The 12272-nt window shown below is 31.8% G+C and overlaps 1 protein-coding gene across 1 annotated transcript; it reads left to right on the top strand.

Annotated features, from left to right (window-relative positions):
• The first annotated feature begins 237 nt into the window (after nucleotides 1–237).
• On the top strand, nucleotides 238–4805 carry LOC103494856 (linoleate 9S-lipoxygenase 6-like). Its single transcript, XM_051084707.1, has 9 exons — nucleotides 238–536; nucleotides 1085–1377; nucleotides 1580–1805; nucleotides 1905–2252; nucleotides 2419–2504; nucleotides 2600–2707; nucleotides 2807–3111; nucleotides 3247–3510; nucleotides 3775–4805. Exons 1-9 carry the CDS (start codon nucleotides 281–283, stop codon nucleotides 4526–4528), a joined length of 2640 nt encoding a protein of 879 aa, XP_050940664.1. The 5' UTR covers nucleotides 238–280; the 3' UTR covers nucleotides 4529–4805.
• The last annotated feature ends 7467 nt before the right edge of the window (nucleotides 4806–12272 follow it).

Raw genomic sequence — 12272 nt, forward strand, 5'->3', positions numbered from 1 at the left:
AGAATGGAAGAAAAAACTGATTATGGTTAATAAAAAAGAGAGAGAACAAAGGGCTAAAAGTAAAGTTTCAAAGATAAGGTTGATAAGCCTTTGAAAATGTAAAAATTAAATATAATGAGTGGTCAAACATTGTATGATTGTGTTCGTATCTTTTTCAAAGAGAGGAAAAAACACTTTTTTGTGCTATAAATACCATCCTCAAACCCTTCTTTACAAACCATCTTCTGAGTTCCAAACATATAGAGAGAGAGAAAAAAAAAGAATTAGAAAAAGAGTGAAAATGTTTGGAATTGGGAAGAACATCATTGAAGGAGCCTTGAATACTACTGGAGATCTTGCAGGCTCTGTTATCAATGCTGGTGGTAACATTGTTGAGAAAGTTTCAAGTATTGGAGGAAAAAAAATAAAAGGGAAAGTGATTCTTATGAGAAGTAATGTTTTGGATTTCACTCAATTACATTCCTCTGTTCTTGATACCTTCACTGAGATCTTGGGTAGTGGTGTTACCTTTCAACTCATCAGTGCCACTCAAGCCTGTAACATCTCTTTCCTCTCTAATCTAAATTTACAGTTAAATTACAAGTTTAGCATCTCTATTTTGTGTCTTTCTACTATTTTTATAAAAGATACCTAGCGTTAGTTAGTAGGTGCTTCTGTATGTTTACTAGGTCAGACATATTCTTTAACACTTTCATTATATCTCACATTCTTTTCAATATATATCCGTTTAGAAACCCAAAGAAAATTTAGAAAACAATAGTCCAACAATAGAGAAAAGACCTCAAGTATTTTTTATTTTTTTTAACAATCAAGTTTAAAGTATTAGCAGATATAATACAATATAATGAAAATAAATTTATAGATATAAAAAATTTATCTAATGGATCGTATTATTGGTAGGAGTCTATCAACAAATATATAGATTTTGTTATACTTTCAATTTTTTAAAAATATTAAAATATACTTAATTATTAGGGTATCCTTAAATTTGATGCCCAATGCAATTGGCCTAAAAAGAAAGTATAAAATGAGTGTTGCTGTTTAGTATTTTGCTAATAGGAGAATACCCTTTTTTTTCTCACAGCATTTGATTCAAGAGGGAAAGTTGGGAAGAAGGCATTTTTGGAGCAATGGATAACCTCAATCCCACCATTATTTGCTGGAGAATCTGTGTTTCAGGTTAACTTTCCATGGGATGATAATGATTTTGGATATCCAGGAGCTTTCTACATACAAAATGGACATACAAGTCACTTCTTCCTCAAATCCCTCACTCTTGAGGATGTTCCTGGCTATGGAAGAGTCCATTTTGATTGTAATTCATGGGTTTACCCTTCTGGTAGATACAAGAAAGATCGTATTTTCTTTGCTAATAACGTAAGTATTAAATTCCTTTTATGTGGGCTAAAGCGATGTGTCAAACCCTAGCTAACATATTCTGATTTATACACTAATCTCGCCGTCTATCTAACTTTGTTCAGAAGAAAGAATAAGAAAATATTATTTTTCCCTTTTTTGTTTTACCTCTCTCTCTCCTGCAAGGAATTAATAATAAATAGTTTATTTGCTTTGTGTATAGACATATCTTCCAAAGGATACACCGAATCCTCTTCGTAAGTATAGAGAGGAAGAATTGTTGAATCTTAGAGGAGATGGAACCGGAGAACGTAAGGAATGGGATAGAATTTATGACTACGATCTCTACAATGACATTTCCGAGCCTGGTGACGGGCGTCCAATTCTTGGAGGGAGCCAATACCCTTACCCTCGTCGTGGAAGAACTGGACGACGACGAGAATGGAGAGGTAAGATTTTTAATTATGGCACATTTCTTAACCATTTAGTAATTTATGAAATTCTTTAGTCAAACCGAAAGTTTCATTTATGAATTTTTTTGTTGTTAGATTCGAACTATGAGAGTAGATTGCCAGTGGTGTCAGGATTAAACATTTACGTACCAAGAGATGAAAATTTTGGACACTTGAAGTTATCAGATTTTCTTGGATTTGCATTGAAATCAGTTGTATCAACAATTCAACCAGCACTTCTAAACATAATCAATATTATACGGCCAGGTGGAGAGTTTGATAAATTTCAAGATGTTCATGATCTTTACGAAGGAGGACTTCCTATTCCATTGGATGTTATTAGAAATCTCACTAAGGATTTCACACCTCCAATGTTACAAGAACTTCTTAGGACGGATAATGACCAACGCTTACTCAAATTTTCACCTCCACAAGTTGTTAAAGGTATACTATATATAATGCATGTAGATTAATTTCTATTTCATTATGTTACTTAACACGTACATTCTTATATTATGTCTTATTCGGTAGCAAATTTGGATTATATTTTATGTTTTCAAATTTATTGAAATAATACTTATATTTTTTTCCCTCTAATAATCACAAATAGAGGACAAGTTTGCATGGCAAACAGACGAAGAATTTGCAAGAGAAATGCTAGCTGGAGTTAACCCTCTAATCATTCATCGTCTTGAGGTAAAAAAAATCAGCTTTTTTATTTCTCCGTTCAGCTTTACACATTAATCTTTTTTCAAAAGATTATATGTTTTCTTTTGTATATATTTTTATAGGTATTTCCTCCCAAAAGCAAACTTGATCCCAAAATATATGGTGATCAACATAGCAATATTACTGAAGAAGACATAAAGTCTGGCTTAGAAGGTCTCACGGTTGATGAGGTAAATATTAAAAACACCTAAACTTTTGTTTTTCTTTTTTTAAATTATATTATATTATTGTAATTTAACATTTTTTTTCTTATCTATATATGTATACAGGCACTGAATCAGAGGAAACTATTCATATTGGATCACCATGATGCATTAATGCCATATCTTAGAAAAATAAATTCAACAAAAACAAAAGCATATGCCACAAGAACATTGCTATTTTTGAAAGACGATGGAACTTTGAAGCCATTGGTTATTGAGTTGAGTCTGCCACACCCTCAAGGTGATCAGTTTGGTGCAAATAGCAAACAATATTTTCCAGCTGAAGAAGGAGTTCAAAAGTCAATATGGCAATTGGCTAAGGCTTATGTGGTTGTCAATGATACTGGTTACCATCAACTTATCAGCCATTGGTATGTTTGATCGAAAATAATTAATTACTCAACAATTAAAATGTTTTATAATATATATATATATATGTATGTGTGTGTGTGTGGTTGTAATTTATTTGAAATATACGATGTAACACTTGAAAATTCTTATTGTAGGTTGCATACTCATGCAGTACAAGAGCCATTTGTGATTGCAACACATAGACAATTGAGTGTGCTTCATCCAATTCATAAGTTACTTGTTCCTCATTACAAAGACACTATGTTTATCAATGCATTTGCAAGACAGGTGCTTGTTAATAGTGATGGTCTTCTTGAACAAACGCATTTTCAATCAAAATATTGCATGGAGTTATCCTCTCACATATATAAAGAATGGAATTTCTGTGAGCAAGCACTCCCTGCTGATCTAATCAAAAGGTAAATCACCAATTACACCATTAATTAAGCCTTTTATTTTCATCAATTAGTCTCTTAAACTATACAGGTTGGTTACAATTATACACCTGAACTTTTAATTAGTTGATGAATCACCTCTAGTGGAGTTTGTTGCAATTAATTATTTATCCCCCTAAAGAATGATAATCATAACTAGCTCCGTAAATAGAGGTAGTTTGTGCAAATTTTCTTTATAACTATATTACAAAAGATGGGCATTTTATTATCCTTTGATTATTTATGCAGAGGTGTAGCGGTTGAGGATGCAAGATCAACACATGGACTTAAGTTACTCATAGAGGATTATCCATTTGCTGTTGATGGGCTTGAGATTTGGTCAACAATCAAAACATGGGTTACAAACTATTGCTCTCTATACTACAAAGATGATAATGCAATTCAAAATGATGTTGAACTTCAATCTTGGTGGAAAGAGGTTAGAGAGAAAGGTCATGCTGATAAGAAAAATGAAACATGGTGGCCAAAGTTGCAAAATTTCAACGAACTGATTGAAACATGTACTACCATCATATGGATATCTTCGGCTCTTCATGCTGCAGTTAACTTTGGACAATATCCTTATGGAGGCTTTTGTCCGAATCGACCAACGATAAGTCGTAGACATATGCCTGAAGTAGGAAGTGCTGAGTACAAAGAACTTGAATCAAAACCTGAGAAGGCTTACTTAAAAACAATCAATTCAGTGTTTCAAACACTTCTTGGAGTTTCAGTAATTGAAATATTATCAAGGCACGCTTCTGATGAAGTTTATCTTGGACAAAGGTCTAGCATTGAATGGACTTCTGACAAAGCTGCATTAGAACTGTTTGAGTATTTTGGAAAAGAAGTGTCTGAAGTTGAAAGTAGAATTATTGAAAGGAACAAAGATGTGGATCTCAAGAATAGAAGTGGACCTGTTAATGTTCCATATACTTTGCTTCTTCCTTCAAGTACTGAAGGACTAACAGGTAGGGGTATTCCAAACAGTATCTCTATTTGAAGGGACACTTTGAGCATATGGTTATGTTGGATTATAAATATTTCGTCTTTCCTTTGTGTTCTATTGTAACTTTCTTATGTTTGAAAAAATGCTACTTCTTTGGCTACTCATGAAATAAAATCATAAAAGAGTGGGCTTTAGAGGTAGCTTTGTATTTGATATATTAATGAATAAAAGTTATGCTTTTAAAGTAATGTGTTGTACAATAAGTATATTTCTTAAACTAGCTACGTGATTATATATTAAGGAGAAAACGATTGTATTGTTTAGATACAAATAGGGGTATGTTTGTAACCATGTCTCTTGTGATCTTTAACTGAGAGCTCATTAATTACTACCATGCACACAATTTAAAATCAAAATTAGCTTATCTTTGAACTCCATATAAAGATTTTCTAAGTGAATAGACTTTTATTGAAAATAATCTCATTAATGATTTAAAAAAGGAAATAGTTTGGGATTCCTAGCTATAACGTGGATAAAAGGATCTTTAAATTTAAACTACTAAACTCAATATTCCTTCTCTTCTATTATTTCTCTCAACCTAGGGATAGTTGTTGAGAAATGGACGGTTCTTAGTTATTAACAGTAGTTGTAAACACAATTATATCCAATCAAAGAAACTACAGTATTAGGAAAAAATACATAACACATAAACATTTGTTAACCCAATTCAATGATTACACATTTACATCTGGGGATGGTTTGCTGGAGTGTATACAATAATTGTTTAATACATAGTTATGACTGGAGTACAACACTCTACATAGTTACTATCGTGTTGTCTTAGAACTGATTCATCAGAACTAAATATGTGAGAACATAATACCATAACTCATAAGAAGGATAGAATATCTCCCCCTTAATCTCAAAACTATGGATGTTGTATTCAACTCAATCCCCAAACGACGTGATGTTTCTTCTATCGGTTTTTCGTATTATTTTCCATAAAGAACTACTATGAAAAACTCACTATCAAAAGCTTTTATACTTTTTATTTCATGCTTCAAAACAGCATAACTTCTCACACATGATTTTACCAATATATAAGAAATAAATCCTAACCACCTGTGGGACCATCCTTGACAATAAAATCTTAACAGATTATTTACTAACTCCATAACCAAACTCCATAACCAATCAATTAATTAATTTGCACGTAATAAAATAAAATAGGTGGGACCATTTACTAACCGTTATGTTATGGATTTGTGGAATGAAAGAAACAATTGGATTTTCAGAAACTTGGAAAGAAGTTTAATTAACTCTTGGGAGGATAAGATCAACCTTATAGGCCTTTCGTCCGGCAGAAATTCAACATCTAAGGATTACAATCCATCTACTATATCTCTAAACACCAAAGCATTGTTAGACTAAGTTTCTCTTAAGGCTATTCTCAAGCCTTTGAACCTTTGTAACATTGCTTGATGAATAAAATGGTGACTACAAGTCACTCTGTTTCATGATAAAAAAAAATAGTCCTCTTTTAAATATCTAAAACTTCTTAAAATATAACACTGAGCGCTAACAAAACTTCTCGTCAAGTGCCCTGGTAATTTCTTACCTTTACCTGAAAAACATTTTAGGAAAATTATGAGTATTTAAATTACTTAGCGAGTAACCATACTATTGAGGTTTCAGCTGGTGAAACCTAAAGGTTATCGAATCTGACCAAAGTTGTATCATGGGACACTTTAGGGCATTTTCTTGTCACATGCCCTTTCCATAAGAATTTTTGTTTGAGGGCGATTTTCATTTCACATGTCATTTCAAAGCACTTCTATTTGTGTATCATGCTCATTTTTAGGCGCTAATCGTGTCATGTTCCTACAAGGCAGGTTTTTCCATGTCTCTTTTCAAGAAAGTGTGTCATGTGCCCTTTTTAATTAGGTGAATCCTGTGATGTGCTTGGAAGGCGAGATGTGTCACAATTTGTGATGTTTGAGATTGTTAGAGCAAAAAAAAAAAAAAAAAAAAGCGCTTATGCCTTACCGCTCCTGATAATGGTCGAGGTTCTGATATACCAACCTGGAAGTTGAATACGAACAGTCAGTTTAGCATAGTGTCTATCAAAAATGCTATACATACCATGGACCAACATGATGAATCCAACATCAATCCTATTATTTTCAAAAACCTCTGGAAATCAGGTATCCCTAAAAAGTGTAAGATCTTCATATGGTCTCTTTTGCATGAAAGCATCAATACACCAGAAAAACTCCAAAAACGACTCCCAAACTGGTATCTCAATCCAAATTGGTGCACTCTCTGGAAGAAACACTCTTAACACATCTTCATCTCTTGTGTTGTCACTCAAGAAATATGGGGCAAGGCAGAGATTACGATAAACTGACGCAATATAACAATCCAAACCTTGCTTCTCGGTGCAAGGAGATTTTTAGAATCAAACAAAAAGAACAAAAAATGGACCATTACATTTAACACTATTGCTTTGATCCTACTGATCATTTGGCTGAAAAGAAATAATTATCAGAATCTTCAAGAGTAAGGAAAGAAATACCATAGAGATATGGGACGATATTCAAGCTCTCGTTGGTTTTTGGACTAGCAGATTGAAACTTTTTACAAACTATATAGCGCTAGCTCTATTGCCTTAAATCTTCAAGCTTTTGTATAATTCTCTCACGTGGACTTTATCTCTAGTCCTTTAGACATTCCTAGCTTCCTGCATTATCTTTCTTTATTATTAATGAAGTGGAAGTGATGAGGGTGTTAAGGGAGTGTCCACCAAGTGGAGATGTCTAAGTGCACCTACTGACCAAACATATCTTTTTCAAAAAAAAAAAAAAAAAAAAAAAAGAGTTTATGCCTTTGCTTTTCATTTGTCTCTATTAGAAACACTTTAGTTTTAGTGTGTGAACTCTAATTAAACTCTCTTGATTTTTCTAGTTGGAGAGTGAAAAAACGTGTGAATGGCCAAACACTTTGAGAGAGTGTTTTTCGTAATCGGGGATGGGAGAGAGAAAATTATTCATTGTGGCTGTAGCAAATTTTCACTCGGAAAATTTCTTTCTTTTCAGTGATTTTTCTCTAAGTAGGGACTTTTCCACGTAAATTTATGTTTCCAGTTTTTATTGTAGACCCCTTAGGTGTTTCTCTACATCGACTTGAAGCTTTATTCGTTACTTGAGAAAAGATTCTCAAACTTGGGAAAATCTAAGTTCATCAAATAGAGCGGTGATCTTCATCAATATTTGAAATTTGGAAATATCAAAGTTATCCTTCGAAATTGAGTCTCATACTTGAAGGAAGTTTTGTATTTACAAGAAAGCCTTGTATTTACAAATAATTACAACGTTATTGTAATTGCTTAACTGTTCAATAGTAAAAATATATTTTATCATGCACACTAACCCTCGAAATGTATGTGATATAACACTGATCAACATAATTGGTTACCAAAATCTAGGTTCTATTCTTATTTTGTTTTTTGTGTTTATCTTTGATGTTCTTAAAATTCTATAAAATTGTGTGTACCTTGTTACGTGGTGTGTCTGATAACTCTATTAATCAAACAAAAATTATATCCATATAGAAGTTAAACAACCAGATAGAAATTAGTATCATTAGCTATCGGTGTATAAGATAGATGTCAACTCCATATGCTCGAGATGCAAGGAGCGTCTGACACCCTCTAAAAGGCTTAATTTTAAAAGAAAAAAATGAGCAGCAACTAATTAATCTTTTTTTACATTGTGGTTGAACATTGAAATAAAGTTTACAATATTATAAGTTCAATAAAAGATTTAACATAAATGATATGTGAAAACTAAAGTTGTGTTGAAGAGTTGTTTGTGTATGTTCTTAGAAATTGTTGCATGATGTATTATTTTTAAAATTTTAAAAAACATGATAAAATTATAACATAGATAAATATTTAAACTGCATACTGTAAAAGAGTTTAAATGAAAAATATTCAATAACTTACAGAAATGTGAATTACAAATCGATTCAATATTTTGTTGGAAAAATAAATGTTGATTAACATTTTTGTGTCGTGTTGAACCACTTCCTTGAAAACAAAATTCGATGCGATCTAAGTGCTAAATCGTTTATGTTGGTTGCTTTTCAAGGTTAACACAATTTTTCCTACTCAAGCATACACTCGCGAGATAAAGGAGTGGAATCAAAGGAAAATCGTTCAGAGAAGGTAATTAGGGTTTTTTTTTCAAGAGGAAGAACACGTCACACAAAATCTTTTTTTAAAAAAAAAATATATAAAAGAATAATGATTTTTTAATAATAAAATTATTATTTTCAACTCAAACCTTAATTATAAAACAGTACAATGATAGTCATTTCTGGGAATGACGACTATCATTGCATTATTCTAGTTAAAATAGTAATAAAACATTTTATCTAAGCAAAGAAAGAAGTAGTATAAACTTAAACATCAATATCTTTCGATTTGAATCGATACATAGTGAGGTAGGCCAACAATCTAATTAAAGAAAGTAAGTTTCGTTTTGAACTTTCAATAACTACGGTTGAGACACCCATAATTCGTTTCACTTATTAATTTTTCATCGATTCCGCAATAAAGTCTATCACAATAGACAACTCAAAATCGTGCTATTTAAGACCATGCAAATAGAACCTCGGGTCAACTTGAAAGCTCTAGAATAAAAGATCCTTAAACTTTTTCATAGAAGGCGACCACACCTTCATAATCATGTTTATTGCTTCATCAAGTCTATCACAACATATCACTCAAAACTAAGGTATGAAGACTTCACAACTAGTCCATATTAAGACCAACTTCATCAAGTCTGTCAAAGACAAACCACTCAAAACTGAGCTATGAAGATTTTACAGTTATCCATCAAGTCCATACCAAGACTACTAAAAGAAGGGCAATGAAAATTTCAAAGGTTTTAGTTTCATCTTTCAAATCTATTTAAGGATTACCCACACGTGCATGCCCATGAACCATCAAATCTACTGTAGTAGACCACCCAAAAAAGGGCTATGGACAATCAAGTCTATTGCAATAGACCACCTCGAAAAGGACTATGAACCATCAAGTCTATCGTAATAGGCCACCAAAATAAAGGGCTATGGATCATCAAATGTTTAAGTCCCATACTTATTAAAAAGACCTAGAATTACTCTCGTTATTAGGCCTTTGGAGAGATGACCTACAAAATTCCTCTTAGACCTCACATACTTCAAGAAGACAATTATTTCATTATATTTACCTATCATTTCACAACTACATGTTTCAGGCGAATATGCCTTCGTTCTTTTTCCATAACACACTATTCTTGACAATACACCTATGACAGTGTGTGAATTCAATAAAGAAATATTGGTATAGAGGCTCCCACAATGGTAAATCCTCATTAGGCTTCCATATCAATCTTACTAATGTCCTCATACAATGGTACATTTCTCGTTAAGAACACATATCCACTAGTAAGGCTTACTTCGTCATTTTAAGTTACCCAATTTGCATACACTAGCTCTCTAGTATGGTAGACAATTTATTAAAATACAGACCAAAATCTCTTGTAACCTTACAATATCTTAATAAATGACGAAGAGTGATAAAATGATTGCAATTAGGATTATGCGTATAACTCAATCTTCTCACAACATATGCAATAACAAATCTTGTACAGTTTATAAAAAACATAATACTTTCTATAATCCTTGAGAAACTCTATCTCATTTATTTTCCTTAAGGCTCATACTAGCATCATAGGGTGTTCTTACAAGAGCACCATTAAACTATCAAATTCTTTAATAGTATTCAATGCACAATTGACATAAATCAAAACATTCTCAATAATACTTAAGCGTATCACATTAGTCTCACATAAAATTTTCACTTCAAAATGTGACAACTTTATAGCATTAATAACATTTATGTTTGTATCACATAAATCCTTCACATCAACATACAAACATATAATCACACAATCAACTTCAAACAATTTTTAGTAAACACATATATCTACAATTCACTTCTCAAGATATTGTTTACTAAAGTGTTGTTAAAACTTTTCCTCGTGATACTTTTAGGAACTAGTTAAAGACCATAAAGAAATTTGACTTTTCCAAGTTACCATTTGAGGAATATCATCTTTACATACACTTCATGTATTAGAAAACCACATACAGCTACAAAAGTTTTTAAGACTCTTATAGCGGCTAATTTAGTCATACGAGAACAAGAATCAAAACATTCTAAATTTCATGTTTAATTCATAATATTTTTTTTCATAAGTTGCACCTATGTACTTATGATCAGTTTCCCTATCTAATATGGGATTTAGTGGCATTCCCAACGATCCTCTCCTCGAACAAAGTTCGAATTGAACCTCCCTTAAAATAGACATCTATCATTTTAACTTTTATCTAGGCTAACTCCTCTCTAGAGCATACAGCCTATTCAATAGAGCTCAACCATGATAATATCACGACTACTTTTACGGTTCCACTACTTCGACCTGAGGGTTATATCAACAAGGCTAAACCAAGGACGACGTGACTTTGATACCACTTTTAGGGATAACTTAGGGTATAAGTCCTCATGCCTTATAAGATATCGCATATTCAATAATTTAGTTACATGCAAATAATGTTGTACGACCAAACTTGACAATTCATGATGCAAGTCATGCATAAACTTTGTCAAATATAACATACACGAAATATTATTTCTACCCTTACTAACATGCTAATAGACACGCTCAAGTAGATCACAATAGTGTCTCAATGTTCACAAACTTATTTATCAATTAAAAATGTAAATCTATATATAGCACTATTGGGAGCATAATCAATAAACATAGTCAAAAGTTTTTTCAATCAAACCATAGATTTCTTGAACACAAGATATGCTACTTTAGTAATTAGACACCCCCACAGTTCTAAATATTTAGGTGCATAACATATCTAAAGTTCAACAATACCATTTTGTTGACTAACTCAAAGTCATCATAATAGCATTCTATTTATGGCATTAACAACAATACAATAACTAAGAGCCAATATGTTTGTCAATGAAATATTCAATATCTACTTATAAAACATATATTGAATATCATGCTCAAATATAACAATGAAATAAAATTGTCAAATATTCTCAAGTCATATATAAAAACTCGAAATATTATTGAGCCTTAACCTATAGAAAAACCAAACCCATCATTATCCAAAACTTACAATAACTTGACTCTTTATCACATGTATCATGAGATAATTTACTACTCGTGCATATCCAAATATATATATTCATCAAGTATGTATCAGATATCAAATACTAAATCTAGTAAGAGAAATCTCAACAATGTAAAGTTATGTTTGTGGAACAAATTATTAGCCAAAATATATCAATAACACAAACCAACAATCCAATTAAAGCCATACAAATAAATGCATGGCTTATTAAGCTACATCTTAGAATCTTCAACAGGTTTTTTAAATCGAATTTTTCAGAAATTTTAATTGTCATCTTCATCCAAATTGACAAAAGATGAAAATATAACATGATCAACTATTTTTCCAAAATTTTCAAATCATCTTTTCAATTGGATGATTTAGTCTACAAATCACATATGACAGTTTTATTCCTTTAAATTACTTCCTTTTATTTAGATAAACTTATAGCAATCTAAATATGGAGAATCAAAATATAATCTCTATCATATTTTTGACGATCTTCCCAATACCTCCCAGACAACCTCAAATCTCTCTCTCAAAGCACCGGCTCTTCACA

This window comes from Cucumis melo, chromosome 5 (genome assembly GCF_025177605.1).
Source record: "Cucumis melo cultivar AY chromosome 5, USDA_Cmelo_AY_1.0, whole genome shotgun sequence".
Lineage (NCBI taxonomy): Eukaryota > Viridiplantae > Streptophyta > Magnoliopsida > Cucurbitales > Cucurbitaceae > Cucumis > Cucumis melo.

What these genes read in the sequence shown, in the direction of transcription:
- LOC103494856 (XM_051084707.1), top strand. Translation starts at nt 281, where the DNA reads ATGTTTGGAATTGGGAAGAACATCATTGAAGGAGCCTTGAATACTACT. An exon ending in CATCAGTGCCACTCAAGCCT is followed by an intron (nt 537 to 1,084) that starts GTAACATCTCTT and finishes TTTTTCTCACAG; the next exon opens with CATTTGATTCAAGAGGGAAA. An exon ending in ACGACGACGAGAATGGAGAG is followed by an intron (nt 1,806 to 1,904) that starts GTAAGATTTTTA and finishes TTTTGTTGTTAG; the next exon opens with ATTCGAACTATGAGAGTAGA.